This window comes from Danaus plexippus (assembly GCF_018135715.1).
Source record: "Danaus plexippus chromosome 3 unlocalized genomic scaffold, MEX_DaPlex mxdp_34, whole genome shotgun sequence".
Lineage (NCBI taxonomy): Eukaryota > Metazoa > Arthropoda > Insecta > Lepidoptera > Nymphalidae > Danaus > Danaus plexippus.
The window spans coordinates 216,055-241,389 of NW_026869846.1; the positions used below are offsets into that span (position 1 = coordinate 216,055).

The 25,335-nt window shown below is 47.9% G+C and overlaps 2 protein-coding genes across 2 annotated transcripts; one reads left to right on the forward strand and one right to left on the reverse strand.

Moving 5' to 3' along the window:
- Positions 1–104: 104 nt before the first annotated feature.
- Positions 105–25,323, forward strand: LOC116765988 (protein crumbs). The gene is made up of 27 exons (XM_032668701.2): positions 105–359; positions 7,939–8,106; positions 8,937–9,148; positions 9,219–9,408; positions 9,509–9,605; positions 9,687–9,838; positions 9,925–10,044; positions 10,137–10,262; positions 10,344–10,895; positions 11,455–11,546; positions 11,778–11,967; positions 16,148–16,255; positions 16,337–16,459; positions 16,531–16,679; positions 16,762–17,550; positions 17,625–17,867; positions 17,936–18,163; positions 18,317–18,551; positions 18,625–19,028; positions 19,367–20,123; positions 20,203–20,372; positions 20,455–20,538; positions 20,612–20,979; positions 21,062–21,249; positions 21,317–21,574; positions 23,674–23,773; positions 23,885–25,323. The coding sequence occupies exons 1-27, from the start codon at positions 308–310 to the stop codon at positions 24,333–24,335; spliced, it is 6,606 nt and encodes a 2,201-aa protein (XP_032524592.2). The 5' UTR covers positions 105–307; the 3' UTR covers positions 24,336–25,323.
- On the reverse strand, positions 13,021–15,663 carry LOC116775918 (nitric oxide-associated protein 1). The gene is made up of 3 exons (XM_032669007.2): positions 14,706–15,663; positions 14,334–14,451; positions 13,021–14,252 (listed from the first exon to the last, which is right to left on the reverse strand). The coding sequence occupies exons 1-3, from the start codon at positions 15,518–15,520 to the stop codon at positions 13,065–13,067; spliced, it is 2,121 nt and encodes a 706-aa protein (XP_032524898.2). The 5' UTR covers positions 15,521–15,663; the 3' UTR covers positions 13,021–13,064.
- Positions 25,324–25,335: the final 12 nt, after the last annotated feature.

The window sequence follows — 25,335 nt, forward strand, 5'->3', positions numbered from 1 at the left end:
TGATAAAACATCTTCGAGTTTTCAAAGAAAATTAAATCAGGTACGGATTTTTTCAAAATATGGTGGCAACATTTTACAAACCATATTAAATATTCAATTGCCAATATGCCAGTATACGTCGAATAATCATGGATGTGGGGTGTTGACCGTGTTATTTTTTTTCTTTTCGAGTTTTTTTTTTAGTTTCTTATTTATATTTTATGAAAAATAATAATTTTCTGTTTATTTAAGACAACAATGAATTACATATATACAGTGTCAGTGCAAGTTTGATGATTTAGTTGTGTTAAGTTGATATTTCAACATAATGAAGGTGGATACAGTTGTCAGGAGGCGACGCGCTGTACTAAATTTCTCAGGTAGAAATATTGTAAACATTTAAAAAATATATTTTGTGTTAACGGATGTGGCTCAACATATTTTTTTATTGTGGTTAGTCTAACTCATGATTCTTAGTGATTAATTCAGTCGTAAAAGTATTCCAACGGTATTTAGTAGTGGTAAAATTTGCATTAGATACCCAGTCATAACACACTTATTTCAATTCCTCACTATTTCAGTAAAATTCACGATCGTATTGCCTCAATTGGTTGAAATATTTAATTTATTTTGATGAACACTTTCTCAAAGGCAAAATATATCAAATTAGTGAAATTTAATAATTATATTATACCTGCACTAACCTACTGTCAGCGAGATACATCGGCGTTACTAATGTTTGGTGGAGTTATTTAATACGGTCTTCAATTAGTACAATTATACAATAATTACTAAATGACAAGTTAAAATAATCATTAAACTGTTTTCTGAGGTTGACCATCAAATACAAAATAGTCATAAAAGTTCCATATTGTACAATTTTTAATTTTATTTTGATGAAAACGCACTGATTAATGCAAGGCCAGTTTTTGTATGTCCACAAAGAATCTTAGGAAAATAAACAATAGACTAACACAATCGTTGTTTGTTGAAAATATTAAATGCAGTGTTATAGTTAGTAATTCTCTTCAAGTATTGTTACATCGAGAGGAATTCATTAACTTATAAATAGAACCGTCTATTGACACAGTTAGGTTTATTGAATTAAAAAAAATATCTAGTATAGTAGAACTTGTAGTGTAGTGCAAGTGGGCAGGTGTTATGTGAATGGGGGAACAGCCGCGTGCCCAGTGACGCGCGTCAGCTCGGCCTTCGCCCCTCATTTACTGTGTTTTGTCTCACATTTATAAGTTTTCTATTTGATTGACCTCTATCTAGGAGTTACCCGGATTTATAAGCGTAATTTCTATAATAAAATTTTTGGAGCGTGTATTTTAAATATTTATCGTAGGCCTACGGTACTGATACGGTAATGATACGCCGCGTTATAAACAATAGCCTTTTTCAGCAGCCTGACGGTTCCGTGGCCTTGTGGTAAGGAATTAAAAAGATTTAATATTCAGAGATTTCACAGATACATATATAGTTTTCTAAGTAAAACGTAAAAGTCCTTCCACGTCATAAGTCATGCTATGATTGGAGTCACTGAATGAGCGGTAAAATGAATAAACATGTAACAGTTATAAATTTAATAAGCCGGATAATGAAGACACGGTTTACAGTTCTTATAATAGACTGTGCAATGTGCATCGGTGACGTAGTCAGCCATGGAGGCGGGTGTATTGAATGGACAAGCCACAAAAGCTGAAGGAAAATAAGGAGACCAATAAAGTGTAATATTGATGTTGATTCAACAAAGTAAACAAACACGACAGTCGCAGGTCGCTCCCTTGATGCTGTTAATCGAGAGTCGGCTGGTACGAGACCAGATCAGCTGTTCTCACTAACGCGGAAAAATGACTTGTTCCGAACGATCATTGATAAGGTCGATTGAACGCTACGGTCTGATCTTCTTGTTACAACAACAATATCAAGTGCGAGTGGATTTTTCCTCATTTTAAAATTCTAATGATGACTAACTTGTGTTGCTGAATATGTTCAAGCATCTATTGATTTTAATTTAATTGTAACTGTAAACAGATGTCTTAAATGTGCTAGAAGAATTAAATCCTTCTTTTTTTTTCTCCTATCACTATCTAAAAATGCACAGAAACCTTATTTAGTGAGTAATAATTACTCATAATGGTTTTTTATTAACATTTCCTTAATTTGTAGAACCCATAACTTGAATAGTAAAATGCCATTTACTGTGATTTTCCTAGCCGGCTAAGTCTCAGAAGTCAGACGGCTCGATATGTCTAGCCGGGGGGGAACGGTTCCCATCGCGGTTCATTTATCGATCGACCGATGGTTTTCCTTCATATTGCATCCAACTGATAATTATAAAACGTTTTATTCGTCTCAGTCGCTTTTAAGTTTAAGTCACTGTTGTTAAGAACGCCAAAAAAATATAGATATCGTTGATTCTTAAGTACCTCAAGACGTTTTCCCTCCATACGGAAACACTCGACCCTGGCAAGTGTAGCAGACCTCAATAAAGATTTTTATGGAAATTAAAAAGTAATATCACTCAGAGAAACCTTCACAGCATCAGAAATTTCACAAAAAGTAGTTTTTATTCCACTTTCTTAGACACGAACACATGATGAGTTTACATGTTCTTTAGAAATCATTGTTCGCATGTAACAGCTGATACACATCTCACCACTCACTCCTCACTCACTCAACTGTAACTCATCACTCTCGCACTCTCGTTCACACAATTAACGTCGTGTTTAAATTGAGATTTTTTTTACAAATACAGCGATTCAGCCACTTCCTATTAAAAGTTCACGTGCGAATAAATCTGTTCAAATTGTTTTGTAATTTTTTAATTGTTTTTTTGTATTAAAGTTTCGCAACAAAAATAATTAAGTATTTAAGGTTTTTTGCATCATCAGTGACCACGAGTATTGTAGTTTTATAACGTCAATTAACAATATCTTGGTAGTGTTTCCACCATGGCGTGTGAAACAGTCTCATTGTTTGTACCCCACTGTCGCCCTAAGAGATATCAACAAAATATTATCAAAAGAACAAGTGTTCTAATTTAGTTAGGGCCACACAGTTTAAAAAAAAGGGTCCCGCTCCCACTTATAGGGATAAATAACTTGACTATTAAGTGGCAACGAGTGGCAAAAAAACAACAAGTACCAGATTGTTTCCAGACGAAACTTCAAATTTAAAAAAAGTCTTAAGCTTATTTAAAAAATTCTAGCAATTGTATATTATTGGAAACCCTTATAATGTAAACATTCCTTCTATATTATACAGAGATCGTGTTCCGATATTAGTCTATGTTCCTAATTTATATACAATTATCACCTATCTGTCGATCCGCTGGGTGCACCACACACCCACACGCACATATATATAGTATTATAATAGAATGAATTGAAACAAGGTATTAATAATGTAGGAAGAACTCGGTCTTGACGTCACATGTGGCGGTGTAGCAGTGGGAGGAGGAGAGGGTAGACTGTGTTATGTGAGGGAGGGAGGCAGCTGGTGGCAAAGACTTTAACAATACGAATGAAAGTGTTAGGTCCATGTTGGATGTTCTGACTCGTGAGGACAGCGAGCGGCTCCTCGCCTAGCGGTGAACGCTGAAGCGACGGCCCCGTGACCGTACCATTCCGTTAGACGAGTATGAGAATCTCTCATTTCGACTGTATTGCCATATATCGCTTCCAAAATTCAGAAAATTATTCACAATAGTACAGTATAGTAAAAATAATCTGCTTAGCGAAAGAGTCCCGTTACGGAGGCCGGTGACTGGCCGGTGAGTGATAGTATAGAATGATCGGAGATCACTCCGTTTATTAGTCACTGTTTTAATGTTTCCCTAGACATTCATACGCGAATCCGTGGAATAAGTATGTAGCGATAACAAAGACAGTTGTAGCGTTCTCATGATATTGTATTGACTAACAAAAAAATAATATAAATAGGATAACGATTGCGGGACAGATACTGTTGTGTTGTCGGTCGCTACGATACCATCGTAGTTGACGGAGTGACGCCTTGGGACATGAATGACCGATGCCTGTGACTCATTGTACTACACCTGGCCGAGGTTTGGGGAAGCGGTGACTCACCTCTGGGGCTCGTACTCGGTGACGTCATCGGACCGCTATGCGCCTGCGCATTCATTTTGTAGTACTGTGATTGTCACTATGCATACATATATGTATATACTATTGTTATAATGTTCTTTTATAGATAGGAACGTGTCGATTACGTGAATCGTAAAATTTGTTATTTTAATCATTATAAAATACATTTACCTGTATAGAGAAGAAAAAGTATGTCATGAGTCGCTCGCAGCGCGTTCAACTTCCTACTGATACACGGCCGGCCGCCTTAATGACTGACATACAATCTCTTATTATACGCGCAGAAGAATCCGAACAATTTTAATGAGCGTCCGTTAAGTTTGGAGAGGTTCTTTGAGGCAATTATTAAATAATGTTACATGAAAATGTACCTATAACAGTTTAAAGATACAAGTAGCCTAGCGTTGTTTCCGTCTAGTATTCGCCTAGCAAACATAAATGATTTCTAAGTTTTATGCAGAGAAAGACCGCGGCGTGTTGCGGGGATTTATTGATGACGCATTGAATACCTTCAAGTGTTTGTTGACGGAGGTGAAGGTCTACCGGTTGCGAGAGATTGTTATGTAACAACATAGAAAGCAAATACGTGTTTAATATCGAGGGAGCCCAGCGTCCCAGTTGTTTCCTACTTCGCAGCCGACCGTTCACAACAACAATGCAACACTCGCTCGTGGCGTCGTCTCTGAAGGCCACTTCGTTTATTTCATTTCACATCATACACCAGGTCATCACGGACTCCGTCCGAATTGTATTTTCCTATCGTCAGAACAATGACGTCTGTTGTTGACTGCTATTCAATTGTTGAACTTAAAACGACTTTCGAAAATAACCAGCTCGGGACATCGAACCCGACCGTTATAGGAGAATAATACCCATTGATGATTCCTGGTAACTCTGTTCCCAAAAGTAAAGAGGATTCTGTTGGAAATGATATGAGAACGGAGTGACTCAAAGAATCGCGTAGGTCGGTGACTGGTGGTAACTAAATACATCAAGTACGTGACGTTAACACAAAAAAGACGTGGCCATTAAATGTCAAACATAACGCATGCTGCAGTGTAAAGTTAAACTAAAACTACTTACTAGTCTTAAATGATATATAAGTAAATAATCGTTTTTTGTTTCTGTATATCCGGTGTAGCGTCATGAAGCATGACCACTGTCAATAGACGTATAACACTCGGGCGATTTCAATAACATCTTTAAACAGTTTAATGTTGAACGGACACACGGAGGGAAGGGACGCAAACGATGATGCAAGATTGGTACATTGATGTCATATTATAATGACGAAGACATCAAATACGACGGCCGTGTTCCCTGAGATGTAAGGGCAAATGGAAACGATAATAACACGACATAAAAACGACTTTATATTATATTTATGTATTAATTGGTCAGCAAAACAGCAGGCGATGGTCGGAGATCTAGCCGGTAAGTGCCTGATGTACGACAACACGCACGTCTGCACGGACGGGCCGGGCGATATGTAGATGCTAGTGAAACAGTTCATACTGACGACACCACACGCTCGCCTTCACCCGGCGCGACCCGCCCACTGCCAGGTGGAGAGGTGCACGGGGATCATATGTTGTATTGCCGCTTTAGGAAACCGCAGGCGGCGGAGGTCTCTCTGATGACGAGGTCGACGTGATCAGCCATTTAATAAAACTTCAGAGATCGTGTTACATAGAAGAGACACACTTGTGTGTCTGCAAGGCTTGACTGAAGAAACTCTTACTCTACTACGGGGTAAAGGCACCTTCACCGCCTACGACATCATTTCCTCCTGCTGATGAGTGAACTGACAGTCCAGCACTCTCCAGACGATATAAAGAAAGCATGGTGAAAACTTGAACGAAACAGTTGTTTGTGTCTTGATATTGACAGTTGAACTATTAATAGAGTTACCATGTCACACTTACAGTACAAAATATATAAGAAAGTCCATCATCTGTGTTGCATCAACAAATATAATACATATAATAACTCGTCTGTTTGTCCCGTTTTGATGTGAATGAGATGTTGCTATTGTGTGGGTTTATCATTAGTACAGCTTGGTTACTCGATGTTAATATGAAGACAGTTTGGACCACCGCCACCACCCTGATCACCAGCACTAGTGACCCTCGCTGTGGTGGTGTCGCAAGACCGATGCGAACCTTTGCTGGGATGTAACGATGTATAATGTTAATTCTATAACTAGTTGAGATTTCCTCGACGCTTTGATGACATCCCACAATGGAACATGATTAGGATAATTGATTATAAATATAGATTTTTTACTGTTATGTTATGAGCTGCGAAAGCTCCTCCTTTATAATGTTGGCGAAAGATGGATGTAATATGAACGTGAGCTGATTGATTTCAATGTCATGTTATATTTAAATATAGCACATACTATATGGCAAGACATTAACAAAATACGATCAGGACCTTGAGACTGGTAACTTCGTTGTAGTTATTTTACAGATTATTTATTCTCATGATTTGAAGGGAAGGCGAGCTGTTTATAAGTTATTATTGATGTAATTATAATATTAATGAAAAACAAAACCAACAAAGACATTACTTTAAAGTTTAAACGATATCAACATATTATGTTCTGGTGTATATCATGTTCTGTTGATGGCCTCACAGCGTTTATAAATGTCATATTGAACCACGTATATTCTCACGTGTCTCGTGTGTGTGTGTGTGTGTGTCGTGCCTGTATATATACATTTATATGTCTGTATGTGACGGTTCCCACAGCGGCGTCGTCGTCAGCCTCGTCCGCTTTCTTTCTCATCCACCGTACTTTCCACAACAACGTGAAGCGAGCAGTTCACCGCGAATCGATACCGTGTCGAATCGATTCTAATTTGATTAACTCGACTCTCGGCTGAAGTCCACGACTATCGGTAGTGGAACGTGATCAGACACCTAATGCTGTGGTCTTAAAGTATAGTAGCTGCGGTCAAAAAACTTTGACATTGATTGTTCCGTGTATGGATCACATGGCTTCCTGTTCAGACCATGCCATCTATAGAATATTATGATCTATTAATATTTTTCACATTAACACATTACCATCTGTAGGAACATACAGATGGCGGAACAGCCGACAACTGTGGTGATGACATAAGAACTGTCTGAAGATTTTTAAAACTTAAAGAAATATGAATTTTTGATTATATATAAATTACAGTCTCTGAGTGATGTAAGATCACGTTTCTTGTAGCACTTAGTTTTTAATTTATTAAGTAACTGTGATTAATTTAATTTTGGTAACGTATCTGTAATATGTTTTAAATGAAATTAGCTGTTTAAAAACTTTATAGAACAAGTTTTAGAATTTGCTCAAAGTGAATAAAATATTACTTTAAAAATTTTGTGTGGTTGTACACATTTAAATAAAGCTTTTCTTATACTCTCTCTCTCTCTTTCTTTCTTTCTTTCGTCGTGTCCTCGTGACTACGCATTTTTTATTATTATATTTCTACATACAATACACAACTAATCGAAGTAAAATGTATACTTATGTTTGTATATTGACTGATTTACCTTATAACATTTGTCTCTTGCCATCGATACAGAAAACGACGTAAGAGCGTATCACGGCAAGATATTACACAAATAATAGTTGACAAAACGGTGTCATACAGCGAGATACAACTGTTGTAGGATGATGCTCTCATAGGACACAACAGATATTTATATTTGAAAATTAAACACACCGTAACGGACCTGTGCTCGCAAACATCTCCTCTGTCGGCGGCCGTCAGGGAAACATGATCCATTTGACATCTGGTATCATATGTGTTGACTGTTACGTAATGTTATAAGTCACCTCTGGTTGCAGGGTGCGTGTTCCTGTCTCTGTTGGTGTGGTGTCAATGCTCGCAGGCGGCGGGTCCTCTGGGCCAGTCGGAGCGCCCGGAGGCCTACTTCAACGGCTCATCGTACATCCGACTCGCCACTCCGTTCTCACTAAAACAACTCGTGGGTCTCAGCTTCAGGACATGTGTCGGTGAGTGAACAATATGACGATGCAGATATGAAGATACTTCTAACTGCAATTATTATGTTCTGTTGTTATAACGTACATCAGTAACGGTGCTGGTACCTGTGTACGTCCGTCCTTCTATAACAGTTAGACAAGCGGTAGGCCGGTGTTCGTGGTCCGCAGCGACCGGTATGATTCAATCGACAGTTGACCTTTCGTAACATGAACCACCTACTATTAATATAATAATATATTTTGATTCTGTCATAACACGTGCTAATCGTTCGCCGCGTGTTGTTTGTTGGGACGTTAGTCTGATGCGCACGCGCAGGTATGTCACGGTTTGGGTACGGCACCGCCCACTCACTGTGCGACTACATCATATCACACGTCACTGTATGGACTTATTGCAGAGCGACGGCCGCCTTTGACATATTCAAAATATAGGTTTAAACGTTTTCGATACGGTTTCGTGTACAATGAACGTCATGAGGTTTTTAGGTGTCGTCCATACGACAGGGTATTCTTTTCCATTAATTTAAAATTATAATTTATGACGATGTTAACTTGATGAAGTAAAAAGTTGTGGGACAGGAATAACACAATATAATACACAATATAACACAATTCACCACACCGCTACCACGGGTGACGGGAACAAACCAGTAACTAGTTTTTTCACTTTACACTGAATTTTGTGTTCGATATCATGAGTATTAAAAAGTAATTTGTCGAACATCAATCATCCCATCGCGTCTTGCACGCTCCTCCCCTCCCTTTGATCATCTCAACGAAACAATAGTAGATAAACACATGTGTGGCTGGTGGTCGTTTAAGTGTCGGTCCTGTGTCAGGTGGTGAGCTGTTCTCTCAGCGGTTCGAGGGTTACACGCTGCATGTGACGGCCCTGCTGGAGCAGGTGGTCGTGTCGTGGGCGAGGCCCGGGCTGAGTCCGCGAGAGGTGGGGCTCGCGCGGGAGACGCTCGATAACCGCTGGCACTGGGTGGCGCTCCGCTACCTGCCCAGCCCGCCGGCCCTGCTGCTAGAAGTCGATAAAGATACACAGGTAGGTCGCACTCGGAATCGGAGGAACCGTTAATATGATACGGTAATAATGTGTGACTTCACCCCGTCAGGTGATATCGAACGTGACATGGAACCCAGAGCTGTTGTCGATGGGAGCCCTGGAGGCGGGCGGCGCGGTGGTGCTGGTGGGGAACCTGTTCTCGGGCTGCGTGCACGAGGGTCCTCAGCTAGAGTTTCACGCAGCACACGTACTGAAAGCGAGTGCTCGCTTTACGAGTTGTCCCCTCACTACGGATGCATGTAAGTACCGAGCAACCCGATAAATATCTTTGACCAAGTGAAACCGATGGCGTTAACGAACTCATTCGAGGGTTGTACTATTATCCTACTCGTGTTGCAGGCAAAGACGGGAAGGACGTTCTGCGGATACCCCCAAAAGATCACTGCTATAACGAACCGTGCCTCCGACACGGCACCTGCATCTCGAGACACGATAAGTAGGACGAGGCTCTCGACACCACACATTTTTTGTATGGAGGTGTATATGTCTATAACATCATAACCCGTCCGCGTCGCAGGTACGAGTGTCACTGTACAGCGCGGTACACCGGCAACAACTGCGAGGTGGACAAAGGTGACCCGTGCGCCTCCAGCCCCTGCTGGCACGGAGCGCGCTGTGTAGAGGACGCCAGAGGAGACTACACGTGCCTGTGTCCGCCGCTATACCGCGGTCAGCATTACACACACCACACCACACTACCACCCGACGACTCCACAACACCACACTAACCTACTCGTCTGTAACATCCACGACAGGCGTTCACTGCGAGCTGGAGGAGTCCCTGGACCCGCAGTGCGCCGCCCAGCCGTGCCGCAACAACGCCAGCTGCAGCGTGCCGCCCGGGAGCGACGAGTACGTGTGCGAATGTGCTCCAGGTACCATCTCTATGAACTCTATCGAATAAAATGAGGGACGGATGAGGAACATCCACATTGAAGTACTAATCGACTCGACGGGCCCGGCGCAGGTTACAGCGGACGAAACTGTGAGACCGACGTGGACGACTGTGCGGAGGCCGGCCAGGACGCCTGTCTGAACGGCGGACGGTGTGTGGACGAGGTCGACAACTACACCTGCGACTGCAGCGGAACCGGTGAGTACACACGGACACAGTAAACGAGGAGAGGAGACTCCGTGGGGGGAGGTCGATATACGTAGTGCTCGGTGTTGACAGGATACACGGGCCCGCGCTGCGAGGCCAACGTCAACGAGTGTGAGGAGGAACGCGGCGTGTGCGGACACGGCGCCTGCTACGACACGTACGGCGGGTTCGTGTGCGCCTGTCTGCCGGGCTTCACGGGCGAGCGCTGCCACAAGATGTCGGCCTGCGCCTCCGGCCCGTGCGGCGCGGGAGGGGCCTGCGTCGAGGAGAACGGCGGCGCGGGCTTCCGCTGCGTGTGCGCGAGGGGCCTTTCCCCGCCGCTGTGCGCGCCGACCCCGCCGCCGCCGTCCGCCGCGCCGCCCACGCCTGCCGCCACGCCGGGCGCGCCTCCCTCCACGCCCGGCGCGACGTGCGCGGACGTGTCGTGTCCGCCTCACTCGCACTGTGTGGTGATGTCTCGCCAGATGGTGTGCGCCTGCGACCTGGGCTTCTACGGGCCGGCGGGCGCTGCGCCCGACTGCTCGTCGCTGGAGACGGCGTGCGAGGCCGGCGTGTGTCTCAACGGGGCCACGTGCCTCCGCTCCCAGGACAGGCTGGAGTGCGTGTGCGCGCCCGGATACCGGGGTGAGGATCGCCGGCTCTCGTATTGATCGGTTGTGTCTGATACGATGCGTCGCCTTTAATGCCATTGAATTCTTCAGCGGGCCGCTCGCCGGGGGGGAGCGTCCCTCTCCGCGTCTAGAGTGTATTAGCGCCTCTTAGGATTAAGAAGACATTGACTTAGTTATAAGGTACCGAGCCCGTAGTGCGATGCCCGCCCGCCTGTGGCTGTATGCCGTTCGTTGTGCCGCTTGCCGGCTGCAGGCAGGAGTCGCCGCGGCCAGCCCCGGCCCGCCGACTCCTGCCACTAGCCACCAGCGATGTCGTTGTATTTGTCGCCTCCTTGTCATTGAACGCCCCAGGCTGTCGACATGTGTTGGTTTGCGGTTTTGTTTGTCGTTTATTTTTCATTGTGCATGTGAAGTCGGAGTCGTTCAGGTGTCTTAGTATAGTTAGATACTTATATAATATAATAGAAGACGTATTTTGAAACATTAATTAGTTCTAGCTTCTCAGCATGGACGTATCACTAACCGTCGCTGTCCGCGCACGTCACTTACCGCCCCCCCTCTATCACCCCCAGGTATGTATTGTGAGACTGGTCCGTCGGGGAAGTCCCTGTCGGAGCGGTGCGCCTCCTCGCCCTGTGTGCACGCCGTCGCCTGTAGAGATCTCGTGAGTAACGACACACGCCAACATTACTAGACACAGTAGGAAGGTGACCGGCTCAGCAAATGAAAGTGTAATAACATCTTATTCCCCATCACGAACTCCCGATCCTAACATGAACAGTGTCACTGCGTGTGTTTCCCGTCTGAAGTATGTCCGCCGGGTCGCTGAACATGAGTCCGTCACTACACTAGTGTGAGGTGTGAGGTAGCGTTCTAACGTCTGTTCGCGGTGTAGGCGAGCGGGTTCCGTTGTGAGTGCGAGGCCGGTTGGAGCGGGCCGCGGTGCGAGGTGGAGGCGGTCGCGGGGGAGGGAGCCCCGGGCGCGGCCGAGGAGGACCCCTGCTCCTCCACACCCTGCAACAACGGCACCTGCACCGTCAGAGACAGCGCCGCCTTCGACTGCACGTGTCCGCCGGGAATCACCGGTCAGTGGGACATAATTCATTAATTTTGAGAATTATTAAACTTATATTATGATAACTTTCACATGGTGCGCCCGATTGACATGATTTAAAAACTAATTTACAGATAGTGATGTAGGCTTGAAAACGAAGTAATTTATGTTGATAAGACTTAAAACCGTATTTATGTAAATAGCTTTCCAACAAACGCTTTAGAATTACAAATTTTTAAAAGTTGTAAAATGGATATAGTGTGTTATCCTTAAGGTATAGACATATACCGCGGATTTTTCTGTAGAACTATATACGATCCGATCCCCCGCTAGATGCAGTCCGCTAAATGTACGAAATTCTGCAGGCCATGTGTATGTGTGAGCATATTTTGTGAAATAACTGACATTATATAACACGGTAAGGAAACAATTAATTTTAGTAAGTCGTCAACAACGATCCCAAGAAATATAAACTTAAACCAAGGACAATATGAAATCTAATCTGAACGAGGCCTGACCGGTGAGGCGCCGAGGGAGCAGAGGATCGGAAGATAACGGAACAAGCAAGCACAACAAGCAGCCAAGGTGTCTGTGGTCCGAGGGTCGAGTGGTGCGGACCACAGAACTTGTGTGAATATCAGAAGAGATGTAGAACACGCTCCACACACAACCAGGCTCCACACTCCCGGTTACGAAATGAAAAATGAAATGATTTGCCAGTTCAAGGCGTCGCTGGACAGTAACAGTTGAAACACTAGTGAAGATATTGTTTTAGATAGTGGAATAATAACGAGGGCACTGCTTGTATCAGCGTGTCGACGGCCGTTCCCTGAACACGCGTGTCTTGACTTTTATTATATGATTATTTATTTCCGGACCAGACACTACGATTGTATTTCATAAACGCGGCTGTGTTCGGCCATCAGCACGTGATATATATATTAAAATAGGAAAAACCATATAAGTGTAAATCTCGATTTCTTGAAGTACTTCCTTCAGTCCGGCGAATACTGATAATGACTCGTTTTATTCATCGGGTTCTATAAACAGAACGACGGGTCTGGGGCATAGTGAAACGACAAAGAAAAGGGGCCAATTATATTTTAATGAGTCTTTTGCGATTCGAGGTCAGAGCTCGTCTCCGGTGAACACGCCTCCGATCATGTACGCGGGTGTGTCACGCAGGCGGCGGCCCTTGAGAGTGACGGCGGCCGGAAGCAGGGCGGGCACGCGGCGGTGCAGCCCCCGCCCGCCCACAGTCCACGCCGCCACCCGGCACCGGCCGCCCGCCTTGCCCGTGACAGCGGCCCAGCCCGCTGACGACAGCACTATGTCTCCGCAACAGACGTCTGGTCCTTCTCCCTCGAACTCCATGTCGCCGCCCCTCCTCAGCCCCGGCCACCTCTCAAGTCGCTCGTCGCCGCCAGTCGGCACCGCGAACAGCTCGGTGCCGACGAAGCTATCATACACCTCGTCTGCGAACCTGGTCTCCGTCACGGTTATCGGCAGACTCTCGGAGCAAAAAATGGTGAAGCGACACGCGTCCTCGCTCTCCAGGAGGTCCACTCGAGCCAGGCCTCCTATGAAGAAGGTGGAGCCCTCGCGCAGATAGTAGGTCTGAGGTCTTATCAGTTTCCTCGGTATGGCCAGCATGAGCTCCTCGGTGGTGAGCAGGGAGAGGATCTGATCGGAGAGCACCACCCCCGGAGTGTCGTACAGCCATTTGCTCTTTTTGAAAAGAGGATTCTTTTCGTCGATAACCACCAACTGATGTCGTTTGTCCGCTGTATTGTCGTTGGATGCTTGATACTGTGAAAAGGTTCTGCCGATGTGTCCTATCAGGGACGGAGCCTCGGTCGCATCCCGCCCCAACACTTGGCCTTTTCTTATTTCTTTTTCTACCTTCATGAGTTTTCTCTGTGTGAGCAGTCTATGACTCCTCTGTCTTATTTTCCATCCGGATGGTCTGTTGATAGGAAATTTTAGGAGATTCAAAGTAGTGCCGGGCCAGCGACTCACAGTTGCTCTTTTGACGATATCAACTGCATGTACTTTACAGTAATCGGATTGCAGAAGCGCGTTAAATAACGAACTCTTCCCGACATTTGTAGAACCCACTAAGAAAACGTCTCCTTTATAGAGCCAAGTTTTAAACATGGCCGATATAAGGTCTTCCACCCCATAACCAGTTTTGGCTGATATCAATGCTATATACTTAATGTTGGCCTCACTCAGTTTAGTTTTTTGGATTTCTGACATTAAACATTCTTTGACTCTCTTTAAGTAACCAACACTGTCCCCGGGCAGGAGATCCACCTGAAATGAAACAAACATAAAGGCATTAGGTACATGAAAAATGATTTAAATCACATTTGGGGAATATTGAACAGTCATTACCTTATTAGCTACTATGATGACTGGTCGTTCAGTGCCGATGATGTCCACTATGCCAGGCCACAAGGAGCAGGGGAAATCGAGCAGGTCCACCATTACAAGCAATAGAGACTTAACATACCTGCAAATTTATTACTTCTGATTAACATATGGAACACACGGCACAGCCATATTACGTACATACACTCTCCACCTGTATTTATTTAGCCTGACATTTCCATAACTCTACTGTTATCAAACTCATGGGCCGATGACAGTAACACAAATGTTGTGCCCTCAGCATGCCTAAATATATTAAGGTTAAATCCAGATAAATGTAAGTAATCACGTTTAAATGTGTACTACTTATGAATGTTGTAGAAATCTGTCACAAACCTGATGGATTGCAAAAGTTTTTCATATTCCTCAGCTTGAACGTTGACATCTAAAGCTATGTTGTATTCCTTAAGAAAATGACATCGCTGACATTCCATAGTCTTGAGTTCCTCTACTTTCCGTCCTGTATATATTTCACTTGGCAAGTATCCGGGTATGGCGGGGTCATTACAGTGCAACAGGGCTCCACAGCCCCCGCAGCGTACTTGACTGATGCTGGCATTGGGATCGGGAGTGCCGTAATATTTACTCCAGTCTCTATGAGTATCGTCATTGTTTACACCAGACGTGAGATGACTGTCATCAAAGTATTCATAGTTTGTCATCCATTGGTCAACGTTTGTTTTAAATTCATTTTCCTGTGATATTTGTATTTGCGTTTCTTGCTCATTGATTTCAACGGGAGTCGTCTCCCCAAAAGGCAGTTGAAAGGTTTTGTCCGAGGCAACAGACTCCGGTTCGTTTTCATTGTTTAGAAGTCTTTCTTTGTCAACATAATACCTTAAGGCTAGAGGTAGTGGTGGTAAACTTTTTTCTTGTAAAGCCTTTTCCTGAGTCTGTTTGGCTCTCTTGATAGTTTTCATGTGATACTTGAAGTAACCAAGTTCTAACTTTTCATGTTCTAAGTAGGAACTGAACACGATTTTATCTTTATATTTCTGCAGTAGAATCTTGAAGTCTTTTTTTTCAACAGGTTTCTGTTTTATGGGAATTTCAGTGCAAGTTGTTCGAATAACATTAATACCAGTTATACTGTATCTGTTTAATAACCTTAAAGAATTACGCACGGTATATATCATTTTGAAATTACACATTCATTTTAAGAAATATTGTGCAATAGATTCTTATATTACGAAATTAATAATGAATTCCATTTCTCTGATATTTTAATCTGATAATAATTAATGGTTTTGATTTATTTTTAACTTAGCGTCTATTATCGCGAATTCAGGTTTACGGCGCTGTCAAATGACAAACTGACATTTTGTATTGTCAAACGTGAAATTGACGATTTTGCCAATGTTGCTAGAACTGGAAAGTAGTATGATATGCGAGTCGTGTTTTTTTCATTTATGGCAATAAATTTTAAAGCGATAAAAACTTAAATAATATTCTATTGTCATTATTTTAATATGTAACAACTCAATATGTATGACAATTAGCACTTTAGTTTTAAAATGTTCTGTTCTTCGTGACTTTAAAATCACTTGTGTAAACTGCAACTGGGGCCATATATTGCAATCGTTCGTTTTGTACGTTCATAGTATAATCATTCCATGGTTTTATTTTAATTAATTTATATATTAAATACAAAAAAAAAACTGATGGGTAATTTACACTTGAAACTTACCTTACTGATTTTTATAATTGAAGGTAAATAATATTTTAATATAAATAATATTTTGATCTCGTTTGAGACTTATATGTTCATTTGGCTTCAGGAAAATTTTGTGAAAACGACATTGACGAGTGTGCACTGATGCCAGACATATGTAACAATGGGAAATGTTTCAATATGCCCGGCTCCTACCAGTGTTATTGCAAGCCAGGTTTTTATAGCGTTTTATTATATTATATGTTTATTGTATTCGATTTCCGTATACTCAGTACTGCTACTTTTATTATTAAAGGATACACGGGAGTAAGCTGCGAGCAGGATATCGATGAATGCTTGTCTTTGCCTTGCAAGAACGGGGGGACGTGCCAAAACTTGGAGAATAATTATGAATGTACCTGTGTCGAGGGTTTCGAAGGTAATATATCCAACGAGTGATTTATTTGAAAGATTTTACAACTTATACTGATTTGTTTACTGTAATTTTAGGCAAGGATTGTTCAATAAACATCAACGAGTGTGCGGCCAACCCCTGCGCCGCCGGCTCCACCTGCATCGACGGCGTGGCCAGCTACCGCTGCATCTGCCAGGAGGGACTCACCGGACCACACTGCGAGACGAACATTGACGACTGTGAAGTCAGTCGCTCACTTCATAACTTTATTGACATGATACTTCCTTGGAGTCGATCAGTTTTAATAACGGGTGTCCTTCCTGCAGTCTCAGCCTTGCTCGCACGGCGGACAGTGCATAGACGGTCTGAACGGCTACACATGCGAGTGCGCCGGCACCGGGTATGCGGGCGACGACTGCGAGTTCAACATCGACGAGTGCGCCTCCCTGCCGTGCCGCAACGGAGGCACCTGCATCGACGACGTCAACGACTACCACTGCGTGTGCCACCCGGGCTTCACCGATAAGAACTGCTCCACGGACCTGGACGAGTGCGAGAGCTCCCCCTGCCTGCACGGCGGCGTGTGTCTGCAGCGCTCGAACGTGTCCCTGTACCGCGCCCCGGACGCCCCGCCGGTCCGCGTGGGGCCGCAGCCGCACATGGTGCTGCCGGATGTGTTCTACCGGCCCTTCTCCCCCGAGACGGCTGGCGGCTACGAGTGCGTGTGCGTGGCGGGGACCTCGGGCGCCCGCTGCGAACACAACGTGGACGAGTGCGCCTCCTCGCCCTGTCGCAACGGCAAGTGCGTAGACGCCGTCGGCGGGTACGCTTGCCACTGCGCGCCCGGGTACGAGGGCGAGCATTGCGAGCTGGAAATCGACGAGTGCGCGCGCTACGCCCCCTGCGAGCACGGCCGCTGCCACGACCGACCGGCCTCCTACTACTGTTCGTGCGAGGCGGGCTGGGGAGGCCGGAACTGCTCCGTCGTGCTGACGGGCTGCCACGGCGCGCCCTGCCGCAATAACGGCACCTGTCTGCCCTGGCTGGTGCGTGAGGACGAGCACCGTTTCAACTGTTCGTGCGCCCCGGGCTACTATGGACCCGCTTGCGAGAAGGTCGGGCGACCCGTCGTCTTCCTCGGTCGTGGCTCCTGAAGCGTTTTCTAAACTAACCTCTCGATATATTACAGATCACTACGATGTCTCTGGAAAAATTCAGTTATGCGGAAGTGAACACGTCGCGGGAGGAGGGCTACGACATATCGTTCCGGTTCAAGACCACCCTGGGCAGCGGACTCCTCGCCATGGGACGCGGTCTGACTTTCTTCTTCCTAGAACTGTCCGAGGGAAGACTCAACCTGCAGTCGAGTTTGTTGAATAAGTGGGAAGGGGTGTTCATAGGATCTAACCTGAACGATAGTAATTGGCAGAAGGTATCTCGCTAGGAAAAGTTAATACGTTTCTTTTAGCCTGTTATATACTTACTGAGCGACTTCTCCAGGTGTTCGTGACAGTGAACACTTCTCACCTAGTGCTGGCAGCCAACGAGGAGCAGACCATCTATCCCATCAACCAGAACGAGGCGACCAACGCGTCTTGGACCTCGTTCCCGTCAACTCGCCTGGGCACGGCCGGCTCCTCCTACGTGACTCTCCGCCACGGCCCTGCCAGACACTCCAGGAATTTCTTCGTGGGCTGCTTTCAGGACGTCGTCGTCAACGGACAATGGGTCATTAGCACAAGTTAACTTTATAGCTTCAAGTATTTTTTTATTGTAAACTCTGTTTATAACATCGTACAATATTTTCTATAAGCTGGATTGTTAACATCACAATGAGATGTGTTTGGTGTAATACCGATCAAGAAACATCAATTTCAACAGGTCCTCCCCGAAGAGTCCAATTCGGGTTCAGGCGAGGCCCGCACGGAGCCTCCGCCCGAGGAAGAAGCCGCAGGTGGCGGGGCGCGGGCTGTACTCCGCGGGGTGCTAGCGTCTTGTCCCCGGACACCTCAGTGCGCTCCCAACCCTTGTCGCTCAGGCGGAGTGTGCGAGGACCGCTGGACCGCTTTCCGCTGCACCTGCCCTCGTCCGCACCTCGGCGACACGTGCCAGTACAGTGAGTGTGCTCCTCTACGTTAAGTGTTTGGTGTCGCGTACCTCCTCGCCCCCTGACCGCTCCTCTCCCGCAGACTACACGGCGGCGACGTTCGGCCAGGAACTGGCGCGGCCACGCTCCGTGGTGACGGTGGCGGTGCGCGAGGCGGCGCGCCGGGCCGTGCACGCGGCACTAGACATATCGATGTTTATCCGCACCCGCAAGTCCACCGGCCAGATCTTCTACCTGGGCTCGCTGCCGCGCTACGGCCAGCCCGACGATACGCTTGTGGCCGCCTCGCTGAAGGCCGGCGAACTGCTGGTGCACCTGCGATTCAACCAGACGCCCGAGGACTACACGGTGGGCGGCACGCGCCTCGACAACGGACACCTGCACCTCATCCAGGTGGTCCGTAACTCGACGCTGGTGCAGGTGAAACTCAACGGCACCGAGTACTTCCGCAAATCCATCTCGGCCGCCAAGCAGCTCGACGCGCAGGTCAGTTTACATTAACAGAAGACGTGTCTACCACACCCGAGGTTATTTGAAAAAAGGAGGAAGGTTTTTCTGTGTCGAAATATTTAGAAACCACTACTGGCTCGTCTCTATGGATATTTAAATTCGTCATTGTTTACTGTTTTGTTCCTATTTTTAATAGAATTGTATTTCTTAAAATTCATAACTTAAACATCAGGAGTACATACAGTGAAAACAGATTAGGAGATTACCGCTTTTTTTAAATAAATTAAACAGATTATTAATGTAATTGAAATATTTATTTATTAATTGTTCGTATATAAGAATGTACATAAAATGAAATCATCACGACCATCCAGGTGCTGTACCTGGGCGGCCCCCCGCCCCCGCCACAGCCCCCGGCGGTCGCGGAGGGCAGCTCCCCACCCACTCCTCCGGTCACCGAGGAGCCCGACGACGACGATTACTTCAAAGGAGTGATCCAGGACGTGCAGGTCTCCAACGGCGTCAACGTGACCGTCGTGGAGTTCTTCCCCCTGCAGGGCGCCCGCGTGCCGCCGCCCTTCGGGGACGTGACGCTGGACCCGCTGGGCGTGTTGCCGGGAGAGGTCTCGGACGACGCGTGCGCTTCTCGGCCCTGTCTGCACGACGCCGAGTGCCGCACCACCTGGAACGACTACGCCTGCATCTGTCCCTCCGGTTACAAGGGGAAGCAGTGCGCGGAGGTGGAATTCTGTCAGCTGCAGGGCTGCCCGCTTAACTCCCACTGCCGCAATCTGGACCGCGGCTACGAATGCGTCTCCAATGCCACCTTCGACGGCGTCGACACGGTCCTCAGCTACCGGCTGCGGGAGCCGGGCGGCGCACACGCGCTGGACCCGCCCGCGCCGCCCGCCTCGCTCACCCTCACCTATCGCAGCAAGGCCGGCGGCACGCTGTTCCGCGCAGAGCGCGAGGACGGCGAGGATGCCGTGTTTAGCGTCGGACTCTACAACGGCCAGGTCGGCGTGCAATGGCGGCTGGGCGGACTGCCGGCGCAGCGCCGCATGCGACTCAGGCGCCCCGGCCTCGCCTGGGTCACGCTGCGACTCACGCTGGCAGACGGAAGGATCAACGGTGAGGGCGAGCAGCCGCTCCAATAATCGTACACATCACTAACCCTCGGAGAGAGTGACATCCACGTGTCGTATCTCAGGGTCTTTCGTGGACGCCGACGGCCACGAGGAGCTGGGCCTGTCCGACGACATCGACGTGGCGGCCTGGCAGCGTCTCGTCACCACCGGACTCATCACGCTGGGAGGCGTGCGACCCAGTCCGCGACCACCCCTCACCACCACCACCTCCACCACCACCATCCTACCGGCCGTGAGTGTCTCTTCGAAACGTATATCCGATTCTCGATCCACAGAGGGAATAATGATTAAATATTAAACGTTATGCTCGGTAGATGGAGAATTCCACGGACCCGAATGTTATGGAGTACTCCGAGGATGACCTCATAGATGACAACTTGGCCGGAGAATATTTCAAAGTTAGTTGCCGGGATTTATTTTAAAGTAAATTTATTTTTTAACAATGAATGACTACATGCGACGATGCCGCAGGGCTGCCTGGGAGCGGTCCACGTGGGCGGCTTGCTGCTGCCCTTCTTCACGGAGGAGCAGTTGTTCGTGGGGTCGGCGGCGACGTTGCTCGCCGCCCAGCCTCACTACGCACTGCTCGGGGGCGAACCCTGGGGAGCCTCCGAGGGCGCGGGCTGTGTGCTGTGTGTGGAGGCGCAGTGCCAGCGGGGTGCGCACTGCCAGGACGTGCGGAACTCGTACGCCTGCGCCTGTCCTCCCGGGTACGCCGGCGACTACTGCGAGCGAGACATCGACGAGTGCCTCCACCACGACTGTCGGAACGGCGCCACCTGCAAGGACGAAGTCGCCAAGTACAGCTGCCTCTGTCCCGCCGGCTACGACGGAGACCTGTGAGTGGGACGCCACTCGCCGACCAGTCCATCGGCTCCCCCGTCCCTCGGACGCCGACTCACCGACCCTTCCTACCCGCAGGTGTGAAAACGACATCGACGAGTGCGCGTCCGGTCCGTGCGGTCACGGGGCGACCTGTGTGGACGAGCCGGGCGGCTTCCGCTGCGAGTGTCCGGCCGAGTGGCGCGGGGTCCGCTGCGACTCGCCCGCCGCCACCACCTGCCGCCACGCGCCCTGCGCCAACGACGCGCAGTGTCAGGACACGCCCGGTGAGACGCTCGCCCCGCCGCCTCCGCGCGGTCGCAGTCCGCCCTCTCAACACGGCCGCGGTTTCAGATCCGGTGACCGGGAACAACTACACGTGTTCGTGTGGCGCGGACTACGCGGGCGTCCACTGCGAGCTGGCGTTCTGCGAGGTGACGGCCTGCGTCCACGGCGCGTGCGCGTCGGAAACTCGACCCCCGGCGTGCTCGTGCAGGGCGGGCTGGGGCGGACGGCTGTGCGACGAGGAGCGGGACGAGTGCGCGGACGCCGCCTGTCTGCACGGGGCACGCTGTGTGCCCACCAGACCGCCCACGTGCGACTGCCCACCAGGTACACATACATATGTACATACATACATATACAGGTTAAGACGTCGATCGAGCTCTGATCTGCTCATATGAGTGATGTGATTTATCAGTTTATTCTTTTTGGTTACAAGTCGTTAGACATTGTATGTTCTGCCATGAGAGTGAGATTATTAGTGCGCCCGAACCGAGTACTCAACGATCCTCTGTCAATATGCCGTGACTTTGCCCGTCACACGCTGCGACCACAGAGCTATGAATATGAAACAGGTGACTCATGTAAAGGATGAGGACACTCTGTGACGATGGCGGTGTGATGAATTATTGATAACACCTCACGCGGAGCTATCGGCCGCGGAGTTGGGGGGAGAGGAGAGGGGGGAGCGCGGGGCTTCATCGACCGCAATCGAGTTATACAGATAAGAGCCGTGATAAGAATCAGCGCTTCTCAAACTTTACGTTTTTACATTTTAATAGTGATAAAGAAATTCTGTCGATAATAAATAGCGATTAAAGAAACAATCGTCGATCGATACCCGCGCCCCGTCCGGAGCGGAGTGGTCGCCGTGACCAGTCGTCTCTCCCTTAATATGAACAGTCGCGGTGCGCTCAGCCTCGAGCCGGCACGTGTTGTGCGAGGAGGAAGTCGGCGGCGGATGAGGAAACTGCACTTTGCGAATCACTGACCTCCCTCCGGCGAGCGACAAACACTAACTGAAAAAAGACTTGCGACTGAACACAGACGAGCCGTGTACTCACACGTTACCAGCAGTGAGCCGTGACGCCGCCATGATCCCCCGGACTCGGCCGTGGGGAGTGCTGGTGGCCGTCGGAGTGTTGGTGCTGCGTACGTTCATTATGTATGATGCGTGTGCCGTGTGCCGTGTGTCGTGTGTCGTGTGCCGTGTGTCGTGTGAGGCGCCACGTTACTCTTTATTCACCAAAGTGTGGATCGTCGCTGTATTGAAACGTCGAGGCGGTCTGCCACGGCAGTGTCGTTGCTTGGTCGCTATTGATGTCTTATAAATTAGGAGTTTACAGGAAGAGAAGACTACGGGAATTCTACAAATTATTTCATAGTACCTCTTGGAATATATGGACTCGACCTACTTATTACACAATTAGCACATTGAAGGTCGAGTCGCGTTGAGATTCGTGTTTATTATAAATTAAAAGTATGACTAAATATTGCTTGAACACTTTCTGTGGGTCGTTAATACTTAAAGTTACATAGTAATCGTTTATCGAGTCGTTTCTTTCGTTATAAATATTTCAATACACACTCGGCTGAACGCGCCGCGCCGTCTGGCTTTTGATGTCGACTCAAAGGTAAACTCTGTTCCGTGCCAACAATGTTTTAAAGAATGAATACAAGTTACTTCGAGATAGCCAACGACAATACTGAATGTACTGAATATAGTTTCTATTGTGTTAACGAGGGATACGATCATCATTCATTGTGCGCGGTTCCTCTCTCCTCGCTACAGAGACACGAGTAGACCATCCCCCACGTGTCTCATATGAGCGTCTTCTATTGTCCTTGTCTGTACTATCTCGCTATGACATGACTCCGAAAGAACGAATATATGGAATTATTACAAAACTTTTTGGTAAAAATTAAAAGGGAAAAGTGTTGTTTGGCATTACGATGTAGCTGTACGAGGCACTTCTTCAAGCAACGCATGTTATTCTGACTTGAAAATAAAATTTTCGGATAATATATTATGTTAAAGGCGTGGATATCGTGTTTTATAATCTCATAAAAGCGGGTGAAAATCGAGAGAGATAATAGGAATCAATAACACATAAAATATTTAGATGTATATTTTAATCTGCATATTAAAGTGTGGAGCACGTAATGACTAAATGCCTCGCTGGCGACCAACGAGACCTCCTGGCTGACTCCAGGATCGCTGTGGATGCTCCGACTGGTCCGTGTCCGCGCTACTCCGGGGAGGACAGCATGTGACCAGAGACAAAATAAAAAGGACGCCTTTATAAAAAATTCACTTTAAACAGAAAGCGTTTCTGTTATGAACATTTTACAGCTCCGAGTTCACAAGAAATGTAGCGAGTTTATGTGTCTATATATGTATATCTAAGATGTTGTGCGTCTCATTCCAGAGTGGCGCGGAGCTCGCTGTGAGCTGGACGTGGACGAGTGCAGCGAGCGACCCGTCAGCTGCGGCCCGGGGCTGTGCCGGAACCTGCCCGGGACATACACGTGCGTGTACTGACACTGACACACACACACACATACACACACAGACATCACGTACATCAAACACTGAGTACACTCTCATCAGTGACTTCACACTCCACCTTACGCCCACAGATGCGAGTGTCCGGAGGGCTTCTGTGGCGACGGATGCGTGCTGCCTGACCCTTGTGTGCGATGGGAGGCGGCGACGGAGCGGGGGGAGGAGGGGGACGGAGGCCCCGGGCCCTGTCTGCACGGAGGACGGTGCGAGCAGCGCTGTGGCTCAGAAGTGGACTACATGTGTCACTGTGTGGACGGCTGGGGCGGCAAGAACTGCTCTCGTAGGGTGGAGGCCAGCGAGGCGACCGGCGGGGTGTCCCGAGCGGCGCGGTGGGCGCTCGGCGCGGGCGGAGCGCTGCTGGCGCTGCTGCTGGCGGCCGGGGCGCTGGCGGCGCTCGCGGCACAGGCCCGCCGGAAGAGAGCTACCAGAGGAACATACTCGCCCTCCGGACAGGAATACTGCAACCCGCGCGCCGAAATGATCACGCACGCGCTCAAGCCGCCGCCCGAGGAGAGGCTCATATAGCATCCACAACAACGACGAAGACAGGAAGGGGCCGGGACCCGTCGCCTTCCAGCTCCACGAGGTGTCGGCGGAACTGCTGCACGATGGACTTACAGTATTGTCGACGATAGATCAACGTGTCCGATGTAGTCTGACGGGAGACACTCCGCACTTGATGAATTGTAATCCTTCCAATTAGTTTATTTCAGTAGAATGTAAAAGGATTCGGGAACTAGCACGGACCGGCAGCCGCGGCCGCCCGCGCTGCTCGGCCCTTATAGATAACGGATCCTTAATCACTGTATATAGCGGTAGCGGTAGTGCGAGGGTTATTGACCTTTATATATATCGTATGTAAGTTAGGTTAAGTGAAACGAAAGCGTGCAAGATTCTAAATTAATTGTTAGTGAAGGGGGTCGGCCGCCCGCGAGCCGCGCTCCGCCCGGGCCCGGCCCTCAGTGCCTTACACACAAGTCTGTATATTGACCGTTAATGTTAGTGCTAGGAGCGAGCCGCCCCGGGCGTCGCCGCTCGATGTGATGAAGTGTACTTAATATTGGTATGGCGCGTCCCCGGCCCGCGCCGGCGGTGTCTACATTCCCCGAGCGCTCCGAGTGAGCCGCTCTTACTGTGATGTGATATTTTAAAGCGTCGGTCCGCCTCTGCTGCGAGCCGGCCGCCGAGGGACGCCGACCGTATCTTGTTTGTATCTCGTTTACCTTGTCTGTATATATGTGTCCGCACCCGCGGGTGCTCTAGTGTAAGTAGTATTTATTTGACCCTCGTCTGTCCCAATGATCGTCAATGGGATGTGTATTATCAATTTTCTCGTCCAATTTTATCACTAGTAGGCGTAAAGCGGTGAGAGTATCGGCAGAGCCGGCCAGCGAGCGTCCCGCGGCCCGGCCTGGCCGTCTCTGTCCGTCATCGTCTCCGCGACGCGAGTTTCCTTTCGGTGTTAATCCAGAACCACAATGTAACTGCAATAAATATATCTTTACATACGAAAGCCGGCGTTTAC